This window comes from Coenobita brevimanus, chromosome 87 (genome assembly GCF_032717465.1).
Source record: "Coenobita brevimanus isolate Jiangsu-jjx chromosome 87, ASM3271746v2, whole genome shotgun sequence".
Classification (NCBI taxonomy): Eukaryota; Metazoa; Arthropoda; class Malacostraca; order Decapoda; family Coenobitidae; genus Coenobita; species Coenobita brevimanus.
The window spans coordinates 26,595,227-26,609,869 of NC_137040.1; the positions used below are offsets into that span (position 1 = coordinate 26,595,227).

The window sequence follows — 14,643 nt, forward strand, 5'->3', positions numbered from 1 at the left end:
AATGTGCAAACAGTGTTGGATGTAGAGAACAGAACAAAGAATGAACTTAAGCTTGTTGCTCAACAATTGGGAATTGCTGTTCGCTCTCATCATTCTAAAGATCAAATTGTTGACATGATTAATGAAAGCTTGTTTAATGTAACTCCTCCAAATGAGCAAACGCAGATTGAATTAGCTAAGTTACAGCTAGCCCTTCAGGAGGCAAAAGCTAAGGAGGCTGAATTTCAGGCAAATGCTCGTATTCAAGAGGCACAGGTACAGGCTCAGGCACAAATTGAACTTGCCAGGATTCAGGCAGACCATGAGTATCGCATGAAACAAGGTGGAACTGGATCATCTAGCTCTGATGATTTTGATGTGGCTAAAAATGTTAAACTTGTCCCTCCTTTTAATGAATCTGATTTAACAAAGTATTTTCAGTTGTTTGAGAGGGTAGCTACAGGTTTTAGTTGGCCCAAGGAGTATTGGCCAGTACTCCTTCAAACTGTTCTCACCGGTAAAGCTCAAGTAACTTATGCATCTTTGCCTCAGGATCAATCTGATAATTATGATGTAGTTAAGAGCTTGATTCTTAAGGCCTATGAGCTTGTTCCTGAAGCCTATAGAGTAAAATTTAGGACAACTTATAAGCAAGATAAGCAATCCCATGTTGAGTATGCAAAAATCAAAGAAGATTTGTTAGAGCAGTGGTTAAATTCTAAGAATGTGGATTCTGATTTTGACAAATTTAAGCAGATGATTTTGCTGGAGGACTTCAAAAGGTGTGTTAATAAAGATGTAAGCCTATATCTTGATGAGAAAAGAATAGATAATTTGTCTGATGCTGCAGTTTTAGCTGATGAATATGTTCTCACTCACAAGAGATATTCTAAAGAAAAAGGGAAAGCTGAGAGTAAGTACGTTGCCTCTACTCAGAGTACAGGTAACAGGAAAGAGAATAAAGATGATGTTTCTCAGGAAGTAAATACCAGCTTCACCTCTAGATTTCAGAAAAGTAAATGTACTTATTGTAGTAAGCTTGGTCATACTACGGAGAGATGTTTCAGGAGACAGCGTGATGTGAACAAAAAGGAGTCTTTAAATATTCAGTCAATTGGTCTAGTGTCCACCCTTGAGAGTTCCCATAATTCTTTAACTGAGTTAACTGAACCTGCTTTGAGGGGTAACTTAAATTCTCATGATGGAGCTCCCCTTTTGAGCAGTAACGTGGGTGACACTCTCAAGAGTTCATGTGCTAATTTCCTGTCTGATGGTTTTGTCAGTCCTCTGGACAGTAATGACAGGAAATCAGTTAAAATATATCGTGACACAGGTGCTTGCCAATCCCTTATGCTGACCAGTGTTCTAGGCTCTAATGTTAATTCCTCTGATGAAACTGTAATCTTACAAGGTGTAAGGAATAATTACTTCTCTGTCCCTCTGTGCAGAGTGAATTTAGAGTCTGGTTTTATTGATGGTTCCGTTATGGTTGGGTTGGTTGAGACACTCCCAATATCAGGTGTAACTTTCTTACTTGGAAATGATATTGGTGGAAGTCAAGTGTGTCCAGCTCCTCGGTTGTCTAGTGAGCCAGTGGCTGCGACCCAGGATTGTGATGTCCCTGATGTGTTCCCTGCATGTGCTGTCACTAGGGCTAAGTCTAAAGTTACTGGTGATTTAGAGGATAATGATGATGATGATGTTATCCTAGCTGACACTTTTCTTGCTAATTTGGACCACTCACCAGATGAGGCAGTACCCCGTAGTGTTGATAATTTGTCTCGTCAAGAGTTGGTTGAGTTGCAGGTTGCTGACCCTGAGTTGAAAGGTCTAGCTAACTCTGCTTACAGTGAAGAAGAGTCAGCCGGTGCTTCTACTTGTTATTATGTAAAGTCAGGAGTACTTATGAGGAAGTGGAGATCCCCAACAGCATCAGCCGACTGTGAATGGGAGGTTGTACATCAAGTTGTCATCCCTCGTGTTTGTAGGCAGGATATCATTAGAGTGGCTCATGATTCCAGTTTGGCAGGACACCTTGGAGTGAGGAAGACTGTGGCACGCATTTTGAAACACTTCTACTGGCCAGGTATCTTCAGGGATGTTTCCTGGTATTGTAAGTCTTGTCACACCTGTCAAGTTGTGGGGAAGTGTAATCAGACTGAAAAGGTTGCACCTCTAGTTCCCATTCCTCCTTTTGAGGCGCCTTTCACCCGTGTGTTGGTGGATATTGTGGGCCCTCTTCCTAAGACTTCTTCAGGATTTTCTTATGTGTTGACCCTGATTGATATGGCTACTCGTTATCCTGAAGCCATTCCACTTAGAAATATCTCAGCAAAGAACGTGGTTAAGGAAATGCTAGGGTTCTTCACAAAGTTTGGTCTGCCCAAGGAGGTACAGTCAGACCGGGGAAGTAATTTCATGTCAAACGTTTTCAAGCAGTCTCTGAAAGAGTTGGGCATCACCCAGATCACGTCTTCAGCTTACCATCCCCAGACCCAAGGAGCGTTGGAGAGATATCATCAAACACTCAAATCGATGCTCAAGAAATACTGTTTGGAACATCAGAAAGACTGGGATAAAGGTCTTCCATTCGTTGTGTTTGCCGCAAGAGAATCTCCAAATGAATCACTGGGCTTCTCACCTTTTGAACTACTGTTTGGCCATGAAGTAAGAGGACCCCTTAAGTTACTCAAGGAATGCTGGCTGTCGGAGGAAGATGACGTCAACCTGCTGGAGTATGTGATGAAGTTCAAAGAACGGCTGTCCACTGCTTTACAGCTGGCGAGAGAGAATTTAGGAGCTGCTCAGGAGAAGATGAAGACTTGGTATGATAAGAAGTCCAGGTTACGCCACTTTCAGCCAGGAGATTAGGTTTTGATTCTGCTACCAGTGCATGGGCAACCTCTTCAAGCCAAGTTTAGTGGTCCTTATTTCGTGGAGAAGAAACTCAGTGATGTCAACTATGTCATCGCCACACCAGATCGTAGGAAGAACAAGCAACTTTGTCACATGAACATGCTAAAGTTATATCACAGGCGGGACGAAAATAATCCAGTCTGCACTGTAGCTGTTCCACCCGAGTCTGCAAGTGAAGCTCTCCCATGCAGTATGAGCCTGAGTGATAGTTTGGGGAAGAATCCTGATATCATGAATGATCTCCAGACTAAGCTTTCTCATCTACCTCCCAAGGAAAGGCAGGAGTTTTTGGCATTACTGCAGGAGTACCCGCAAGTGTTCCGTGCTACTCCAGGAAGAACCACTGTGTTGATGCATGATGTCGATGTTGGAGACGCAAAGCCAATTAAATTGCCTCCTTACCGTGTGAACCCAGTGAAAGTTCCTCTCATCCAGATGGAGCTTGGCTACCTGTTGGACCACAAGATGATTGAGCCCTGTCAGAGCGAGTGGAGTTCTCCTGTCACTCTAGTCCCTAAGCCAGGTGGGTCACAGTGGCTTTGCATTGACTACAGACGTGTTAATCAGATAACCAAAACAGACACTTACCCTCTCCCTCGTGTGGAAGATTGCATAGACAAGATCGGAAAGGCTAGGTACATAAGTAAGTTTGATTTGTTAAAGGGATACTGGCAAGTACCTATGACTAAACGTGCTAGGGAGATCTCATGTTTTGTAACATTTGGAAAGACATTTGCATGTTCTGTAATGCCATGTACAGATTGTTTTAGAGTAATAAGAAATTTCCTTTGTAAATTTCTTTTTTCTTTGTGGGGAGGTGTTACATAGCCTATGATTTCATCATCCTTTGTGTAATTTTAACGCACAGTTGCTGCATGTTTGATCACGAGCGTGTTCTGCCTCAGTCCCCCCCTTCTACCGTTATAGTAGAGTAAGTCGTTCTCTCTGTTATTCAGAGCGGGATTTTCAGCTCTTTGTCCCCATGGCTTCATTTGCGCGTCCTTCTTACAAGTCGTATCAAGCTCTGCCGGCCCCTATATAATGAGCTCAGTCTCTGCATCATTGCCACTTAGATCTGCTCCTCATTTTGTTCACATCTCTGTCCTCCCCTGTACAGTTATTATTATTGTGAGTGCTCAAGAAATCTCCAAACATCTAGCAGCTGTGTGTAATTTGAGTATAACTGTTGTTGCATTTTTTCTTGTACTGTGTAGCATAGGGTTGATTCTTAGGCCTAGTGAGGTCTTTGTGATTAATGTGGGGTTTTATATCAGTCATTTTAAATAATATTTTGTATCTGTAATAATTTATCTTGCATTCACTGAGTATTATCTGGTATCTCATTTTATCAGGGCTGACTTAGATAAATTTACTCTTGCTGATTTCGTGTTAATAGAGGCTATTGCAGTTAACTATATATTTAACCTGTTTATTTGCCATTACATTATCCTTATGAGTCCTGAATGTTTTGTTGTTAGTTTGAGCATTAAACTTTAACTTGTAATTTTACCTAACTCTTTTGTTTTGAACCTGGAACTTTACGGGACAGTAGTGATTTTTAGTATTCTCACTTAAAGTGTACATTATCTTTCTCTGTTCCGTAACAATATATATATATATATATATATATATATATATATATATATATATATATATATATATATATATATATATATATATTTATGTGTCCGACTCTGAACATAGGCTTCACAGCCTGCTATCAAGACCCAGCAGTCCTCCTACATACCATACACCTCTACATGTCACCACTTCGGCGCTAACACCCACCGTCCATATTGAATACATGCTAGGGCTGTCTCATATAGGACTGGTGTATTGGTATTAGCGGGGGTATTTTTATGACATGTCGGCGGGTCTTCTGGTAGATCAGTAAAGCCTGATTTAATGAAATTCAGATCCTTAAACTGTTCCCTGCCCCAACCGGGATTCGAACCTGGGTCCGTTAGGACTGCAGGCCACCTCTCTACCGACTGACAGATATATATATATATATATATATATATATATATAGATAGATAGATAGATAGATAGATAGATGGATGGATAGATAGATAGATAGATAGACAGATAGGTAGATAGATAGATAGACAGGTAGATTGACAGATGGATAGATAGATAAATAGATGGATAGATAGATCGATACACAAAGACAGACAGACAGACTGTCAAACAGGCAGAGAGAGAAAGACAGATCTAAACAGACAGGAGTGAGTGAGAGTGAGTGAGGCTGCTCCTTCCCCTCTCTCTCACTTGCACAGTATTCCTCGACCTGACAAAGCTTTTAACAGCCCCAAGTGGTGTTGGCCTCAGTCGCACGAAGGAGGAAGGAGGGAAGGAAGGGAAAGGAGGAGGAAGGGGGGGGAGAAGGGAAAAGGAAGGAAGAAAGGAAACTGGAGTTAATCCGGGTTAGAGTGGGAAGGAAGGGGAAAGGAGGAGAAGAAGGAAAGGAAGTGAGTATATATATATATATATATATATATATATATATATATATATATATAGTGTATATATATTTTAGATATATATATATATATATATATATATATATATATATATAGTTACGGTATATCTTTTAGAGATAAAGTGGAATCTATCTGTAATATCAGACCACTCCAATCCTACTAGCAGCAGGAAAAATTCATTTATGTATTCAGCGTGAAGGAATAATGTTCAGCTCTCACATCAATTAAGAGATTATCGCAGCATAATTTGATAAGCCAGTCAAGACGAGGAGCCTTACATGAACTTAGTCGCTCACTGAGAAAGATCTTTGTCATTCACAAAGTTATCGGGTTAAGAATGCGGAACTGCATAGGTAATGCCAGTCTCAGCAAGGTGCTCATCTGGCCAGTTTTTGAACACTGCCACGGTTTTGCTCTTCCTTGTTTGCTGTACAGGGTGTAAATTGTCAGCTTACTCCATTTATGAAAGATACGAAGTGTGGATTTTTTTTTTTTTTTTTTTTTTTTTTTTTTTTTTTACGGGGAGAACTGCACCACTACCTTGCAATATCAGTCAGCTTCCCTATCATTGCCTCTGCCAACAAAGTTTGACGGAGATTATGTGATCACCCATGTCTGTCTGTTTATCTGTCCACAAAATATCTTAGAAAGTTACAGTTGAATTTTGATAAAATTTTCTGGAGGGGTAGCCCACTGGCCATGGAAAAGTTTATTTTTTCGGCGGATCCGGATCCAGATGAGGATCCTGGATTTTTTTTTTTTTTCACACTGCGAGAATGGGCAACTTTGCGGGTTTTTTAAATCTCCATAAAACAAATGTTTCTTTCTTCTTGTGCTTGACAGTAATGACTGTCTAAGGGTATACAAATAAACGTTTTCTGTTTTCACAGACACATTGTAGTTATTCCTAAAACTATCACTTATAGTTTTACTCTGATGAAAGACTGATGTAGTCAGGCTTTTTGTCATGGCATAGCCCAAGAACTACAGCCTGATTTTAAAACTTTTGTTGACAATGGTGTTGGTGGAGGTTTGCACTCTCACTGTCTTTCAGTTTTTCTCCGTGACTATCGTAAACATTGTGATACATCGACCTTTTTAAATCTGTAACTTTCTTAAAGCCTTTGCTCTTTTAACCCTTGCACGATAGGTAGCTTTCCTACTTGAGCTAATTCGTCATGTGTTAGCTACAGAAACTAAATAAACTAGCCAAATACTTGATGATGAAAATAAATTTAGCTCCTATAGAACTAGCTGTGCTATCTACTATGCAGTTGTATGCATGAGTATAGTGGCCATTCACTTTAGGGTCCAGAGTCTTGATATTCTGTATTAAATAACTAGCATCATAGGCCCGTTTCCAGTACTAGATTGGTGAACACGTTAGAAAAAAATACAACCCTACTGAACAGAGCCTGTTAGAGTTTGTTTTCTGGTTGTCCCGGCAGCAGGCTGATACGCACAGTCTCTTCACTCTAAGCTCCTGACCAACGGGAGGCACCAAAAAAGAGTGAAGTCTCTCCTCTAGGTTCCACCCAAACAACCAATGGGATGCCCTGGTACCTGTGACATCACATTATTTGGCTCCTCCCAATATGATCAGCCGGTGGGAGGCGCAAAAACTCGTGACATCATTCCCCTAAGCTCCACCCATTATTTGCACACAGACACACACGATTTACATAGATTATGAAGACCACAGCTTCCCATTGTTGTCTAGATAAGGCTTGACTATACTTTTATAAAAGGACAAAACTGTTTTTGTAAATAAAATATTTTTTAAAGATTCCTGAAATTTCTTTTAATGAAACCTGATACTCAGTTTGCCCTTCTCAATGCACGAGAAAATGAAAGACGAGGAGGAGGAGGAGGAGAAAGAGAAAGAAGAGGGAGAGAAGTCAGGAAGGATGCAGAGGGTAATGGGGAAAAAAGATGATATGTGTATGAGAAGAATGAAAAACAAGCCTAAGGAACTGATTAAAGAAAGAAAGAAAACACTACAAATAAGAATTAAAAACTCGAGGATTAAAGAAAAGCACTCTGACTCATTCTGGGTCTGTCTGTCCGTCTCTGTCTCGTTCGTACACACACACGCACATTTTCTTTCACTGCTCAACGTCAGGCACTTGTGTATTTTCTCACTAACATACCATTTATCTTACAGACTCTCTCTCTCTCTCTCTCTCTCTCTGCCCACATACCGCTGTTGATTTAGCCTCTGCAATGTCTCCTGTTGAGACATCTTGAAGTGCAACGGAGGAGAGAGAGAGAGAGAGAGAGAGAGAGAGAGAGAGACTGTGTGTGTGTGTGTGTGTGTGTGTGTGTGTGTGTGTGTGTGTGTGAGAGAGAGAGAGAGAGAGAGAGAGAGAGAGAGAGAGAGAGAGAGACTGACTGTGTGTGTGTGTGTGTGTGTGTGTGTGTGTGTGAGAGAGAGAGAGAGAGAGAGAGAGAGAGAGACTGTGTGTGTGTGTGTGTGTGTGTGTGTGTGTGTGTGTGTGTGTGTGTGTGTGTGTGTGTGTGTGTTCATCACTTACCCGAGGCTTTGACATCTTCCACATAGACATCATTCCTGAGCCTGACCCTGATGGTGGTGTTGGTGGCCAGGGTGTGGGGGCCCAGCGTCAGCCTGCACTCCGCCACCACACGACCCCCTGCAGCCGCCACCTGGGGTCGGGGGGAGACAATTTAGGATACACATGGCGATACAGATGACACAGATGATGATGCTTTATTGCGTTGTAATTTAAGTGGCGGGGAGATGGCAGTGATGGCGATATAGATTGATAGATAGATACACAGAGACAGATAGATAGTTTATTGACCACAAAAATAATATAGCGGTACAACTGGTAAACATCTGGTTTATATAATCTACAAATATTATATGTGATACTTAAATTAATCTCATGATCCAGCAATAAGAAAGTTACACAATATCCGAGGAGTATGTAAGTTAAGATACGCTGCCCTAACCTACACCGTGTACAGTACGCAAACATTTATATATATTAATACATATATATGCTAATACAGTACACTGTATATAGTACGCTTTCTAGATGTTAAATAGCATGCAGAGAAATACTACCGTCTATTGTTAACATTCATTTGGCAAAGGTACCAATTATTTTATGGATGGCTTCACATACAACAGCGTAACTGGTATTATTGAACAGCAAGTGTTATAAAGTGGAAAGGGTATAACTGTCTCTAATATCCTGTGTCAATGGATAATGTTTCATCATATGTCTCTCAGACTGTATCATGCTACATTGACACAAACGTTCCTCAAGCGACAGGCGGCCTCTGCCTCCCTTGTTCCACCGTCCCCTCTCTACAGGCAGTGAGTAAGCACACAATCTAAAATGTGCCCATTATGTCCAGCGTACCTCACACATACACTCGTTTGTTAGGTATACAAATCATGAACATCATCATAAGGATTGGCAGTGTTGTATATTTGTCCTCTTTAAGAGTCCGAGTTGGAGATACCCCGCCCTGAAGCCACCAATACGAGCTTGGCGTCATGGACATCACTGTGGATGAGGTCCCTTACATATCGGCTGGTGTGGGTATTAAAACCTAAATGGTACACAGCGCATAGTCTAATAGGTTATCTTCCATCTCGGACCTCTCCTGTCACATCCCAGTGAAAAACATACGTTGTTTGTCTGGCCAGGTCACGCACAGGTGGACAGACTCACTCCATAAAATATAAATCATCACAAGCAGTAATGTGAACACCTAGCAATTATTTAACAACTGGTTTTGTATCACCATTCAGCCAGGATTCCCAATCATACAGAATGGCCGACATCAATGCAGCACCAAACGCACGTCTCATGACATAAAAGGGAATATCATTATTTTTCTTAATAAAGGAAATAAATTTCAAGACATGATTTAGTTTCATATCTGCATGTATTCTGATGGCTGATGAAGTCGATCCGTCCGCTGCGAAAGGAGTGCCGAAGTAAACATAATAATTACATGATTCCACCATTATATCATTAACCTGGATTAGATAACTATCTTCTTCGTCACCACAAACCACAAAAAATTAGTTTTTATTTGGTTTATCTTCGTACCACGGGACCGACAAAACTGGCATAATAATGAAACTTTCCTAATCATATTATTCCTAGATGCTGCCAACAAAGCAGTATCATCCAGTAAGATTAGTACTTGTAACCACGTTCAAAATCCTTCTATCTGACACTGCTCCTTCAATAATTTGATTTGGTCACTTAAAATAAAATAAATAAGAAACACAAAGTTGGTGAACACTGACGTAAGCCTATTGTAGCAGTATCTACAGTATAGCAGTACCTATGACATCACCGCTTCTCACCGTGATCTCTTCATTATAGAAAACATCATGTACCTGGGCACCCTGTCATAAGCTTGTGAGAAATTAGCAAATGTGACAAATAATTAAAACTTCATTCTTCTAGCTAAGTTCGTCAGTAGCCGTAAAGCAACGATTTGCCCTAAGCATCCTCGTGTATTCTGACTCCCTCCCTGATCACGGCATGGCGAAAACAACCTCTGTAATCTCGCACACAAAACCATATCATATAGTTGGGCAGGACTGTTTACTGCATAACATAAATTTCTCGATAGTTATTTACCACTGATCAAATGCCTCGTTTAAATAGTGTACGAGTGAACAATCTTGCTGTCCTCCAAGATACTGGGTAACTACCAGATATGAACACAGTGTTAAATAACACAGTAAATGTGTCGGTTCACTCCAACTGTAAGACCTTAAATATTCCAGAAAGCACATCATCCGGTCCACTTGCTTTGTTAGGTTTAATTTTATTAATCTGCTTGGACACTTCCACTGAGGTAATTGGCTCATCTAACACTGATATGTTTGTTTCAGTGTTATCATCAGCCAAGTTAATTTCTTCCGTTCAGTGGATGTTAAACATCTCTTCAAAGAAACCTCTGAACTGCTTATATGTAGGTACATTTAAATTCTTACTCGAAGCATCCACTTCCCCACGACAACTAACTGCACGCAGAACACGCGAATCAACCCTGTCTTGTAACAATCGCTCCCATCTCCCGTGGGAAAGATAACAGGCTGGCTCTACTTTAACTCTTACTGTGTTTTATACAGTCGTACAGAATGTTTGTAAACTCTTCTGTGCAAATGTTGGCATCTTTATGGGGAAAAGGTTGACCTTTTTGGGATAATCAGCCTGAAAATCTATCTTTATCCTCACAGTAAAATTTCATTGTTCTCCTTAGATATTCGCTGTGACTGGGTTGGCTATACAGGACATTATGATCTATTCCTGAAGCTCGGGACAACATAAAATCTATGTTTACAGTGGGAGGCTGTAAAGTAAATGGAAGTAGGGGTATGGTCAAACTGTAGGTTCAGATCTAGATTTACAACATAGTCCCGCAAGTGTTTTGTAAGGCTGGGTGATACAAGGAATGTGTCGAACCCCAACACCCGCTGTCTACCTTTCCGATATGATAACTTACAAACTCTCTATTTGCACACTTCAGATTGTTTACTACTAACAGATTACATTCTACGCAAACTGTTGCTGCAATATAAGCATTATCATTAGGAGCTAATACAGGATCAGTAATACATGGGTAATGATATGAGTCAGGATAATAGACTGATATACAAGTTGTCCAACAAGATTTTTCTTTTAAAGAAGATTCAGGAGGTTATTGCAGACCTAATTTTGAGTATGAAATGCTATATCAACATGGGTCCAGTTCTCAGCCGTTGCAGAGCTACACTTATTGATCATACGGGTGAATTATGGTGTAGACCATTTTCGTCCATAACGTCATCAGTAAATGATGCTCCCTAACGGTTCAGAGTTCACCTATCTTGATACAACATATTTTACTGGAAATTAATCGTAGATTCACTTCCTTCATATTTTAAAGGTATCTCGCAGTACTGCCTGTGAACTGAGGTGAGAGACGGCACGGTGGAGGGTAAGGGACTGAGTTGGAGTATGGGTGGAAGGGAATGCACAGTTCTATTGGTATACAAACAGATGACAGTGAGGGTGGAGTTTACCGAGCTGCAGAAATATGGTACCGTAGTGGGAATGAAACAGAATTGGATGTAGACTGATGACACAGTGGGAGGCGAGGGATAGAGATGGAAACTGGGTGACAAAGGGCAGTGAGAAGGGAACAGACTGAACTACAAACCGAGCACAACAATTGGTGAGACAGGTTAGCCTGTAAAGTGGATGGCAGAGAGATGGCACAACAAGCAGTGACTGATAAGATTGCAAACATGTGGCAGATGCGAGTGAGGATATAATATATTGGGTTTCAAACTGAGCGTGGCAGGACAGGTGGCAGTGAGTGGTAAAGAACAGATGGGTGGTGATAAACTGGGGTACAGTTTGGATGACGCATTGCGTGGATGATACTCGTAGCGAAGTTGAACGGACTGAGATGCAAAATGATGATGGAAGAATACATGCCACTAAATGGTGGCACATTGGTGTCAGAGTGGATGGCGATAGAGTGGCCTGCAAACAGAGTGGAAAGATGACTCTTATGGAAAAGTAGTGAGGGAGTGAGTAGGTAGCAGGATAGGTGACAGTGAATGACGGCAACAGAATGACAGAATATATATATATATATATATATATATATATATATATATATATATATATATATATATATATATATATATGTACACACACACACACACACACACAGTGTACAGAGAGAGAGAGAGAGAGAGAGAGAGAGAGAGAGAGAGAGAGAGAGAGAGAGGCAATATGAGATAACACGGACGGCAACAGGAAAAAATGCGACACATACGACAGAAAAGAAAAACAACATCTGCATAGGAAACTGCTTACTCCAATATTAGCCAAAGAAAATATCACCCGCCAAAAAGAGGGCACACTATTTATTTTCAATTTAGCCCCGCGCAGAGTGAGGTAATTTGGTTATCAGGTGAGAGAGGAAGAGTGATCGTCCACAACTCTCCCTCTCGTCCCCCTCCCTCCCACTCTGGCGCTCCCTCCCTCTCGCTCTGGATTTTTTTTTTTTACAAACTTTTTTTACACCTCGATTAACCATGTCATCAGTTAACTCTCTCTCTCTCTCTCTCTCTCTCTCTCTCTCTCTCTCTCTCATTATATACATATACGAGTATGTGTGTGTGTGTGTGTGTGTGTGTGTGTGTGTGTGTGTGTGTGTGTGTGTGTGTGTGTGTGTGTGTGTGTGTTTGTACATATATATTTGTATATATACACATATATGCATACATATGTATATATACGAATACAGTATATACATAATTATATATACATACTTATATATATATATATATATATATATATATATATATACATAATTATATATACATACTTATATATATATATATGATATGCATACATAAGTACATTCTTACCTATCTATCTATCTATCTATATTTATATATATGACATTCATATTTCTTTCAAAATACCCCAGCAGCAAGCTACTACCTTCCCACTCCAACCACTTCTCTCTCTCTCTCTCTCTCTCTCTCTCCACGCCTCGATTTTTATTTATTTTTCATTTCCCCCTCTGATTCGAACGCGTGCATTTCGACACTCGCACGTTTTCGTTCGAATTTCTCGATAAAAAATTTTCATCGTTCATATCCTTTCTTTGTCCATTTCTTTTCATATTCTTTGTTTTCTTTTATTCTCTGAGGAATACCGAAATATTATTTGGTTTCTTATTTTTTCTTTTTTTATATATTTTATTTTTTACTAATCTTTCAGTTTCTCCCTTTCCTTTCCACCATTCCCCATCCCATCCCGCTGTCGGTGTTTTCTCTTTTTATATCTCTCCAATCTTTTTTTATGCAAAAATGAAAGAATCAAAGGCTTTCAGACTAGAAAGCTTCCCCCTTCCGAAGAAAACTGAACAACAGAAAACCAAAAATCAAAATCGGCTCTTAACTATAACATATCTCCCTTATGTCCAAGATATTCGTCTGGTAGGCGCCAAGAAAATATAAAACTACGTCAATGAACTGAACGAAATACAAAGATGATGGGTATGTGGTGGTTTATTTGGGTAAGTGGTGCTTTGTGCGCTGGGATGTCAACACGTCTCCTTTCTAATCCTGGGATTGAGGATGAAATGGGAGAAATGGCGTTCCCCCGAGCTAGACCCTGTATTGGATCATATAGCCCCGCTAGGTTACAGGCGCGCGCTACCACTCCCGGCACGGCAGTCCCGGGCGAGGCTCGAACTCGCAGTCCACTGATTACGAGCTTGATGCTCTACCACTGAGCTACCATGCCACACTGGGTTTGATGAAGAAAAGTGCTTGAGTAGCAACAACAACAACAACACACACACACACACACACACACACACACACACACACACACCGGCTCTCCCTCTCTCTCTCTCTCTCTCTCTCTCTCTCTTCGAAGCGATCATTCAACCCTATGCAATGTTTCATAATTAGAGTTTGAAAAATGGACGTGTTAAACGAATATTTCTGGTGCCACAGGGCCTATGACGAAATGGAGAAAGAAGTGAAATATTTATGAACGAGAAAAATAATGATAAATCTATAAGCCACACACACACACACACACACACACACACACACACACACACACACACACACACACACACACACACACACACACCTGTAGATATTCTTGCCCTTGTATACGCCTCTGCACACGCACACGCAGATCCACGCATACAGACACGCACACAAGCACACAATGACTGAAACTCAATTAATGTTTTTTGACATACACTCTGTAAGAGAGAGAGAGAGAGAGAGAGAGAGAGAGAGAGTATTAAAATTATATATGGAATTATCATGGAAACCTTCCCGAAAAATTTGGCAACAAATTCTTAAAACCACAAGAGCGACGTCTCCCCTAGCTCTCTCTCTCTCTCTCTCTCTCTCTCTCTCTCTCTCTCTCTCTCGGCTCCACCTCCAACACATCCAACACAGTTTCCCAGATTAAGCAAACTTTTGCATTAAGGAGAAATTACGTATAAAAGTGAGGAAAAAGTAACGCCCGACCAAAATAAACTGGGATATATATATATATATATATATATATATATATATATATATATATATATATATATATATATATATATATATATATATATATATTGATACATAGATAGATAGATAGATAGATAGGTATACATATATACGGTATACATAATACTCTGTTTTACTCTTCTTGAATTATTAACTCTGGTCCTGTGGCGTTTAAATTTT

General features: G+C 40.3%; 1 protein-coding gene across 1 annotated transcript in view; it reads right to left on the bottom strand.

Moving 5' to 3' along the window:
- The window catches only part of LOC145411039 (uncharacterized), a 123,667-nt gene that overhangs the window by 17,270 nt on the left and 91,754 nt on the right, over positions 1-14,643 (bottom strand). Inside the window, exon 6 of the mRNA XM_080281100.1 lies at positions 7,913-8,042. Within this exon, the coding sequence (XP_080137226.1) occupies positions 7,913-8,042 (130 nt within the window). The remainder of the gene's footprint in view (positions 1-7,912; positions 8,043-14,643) is intronic.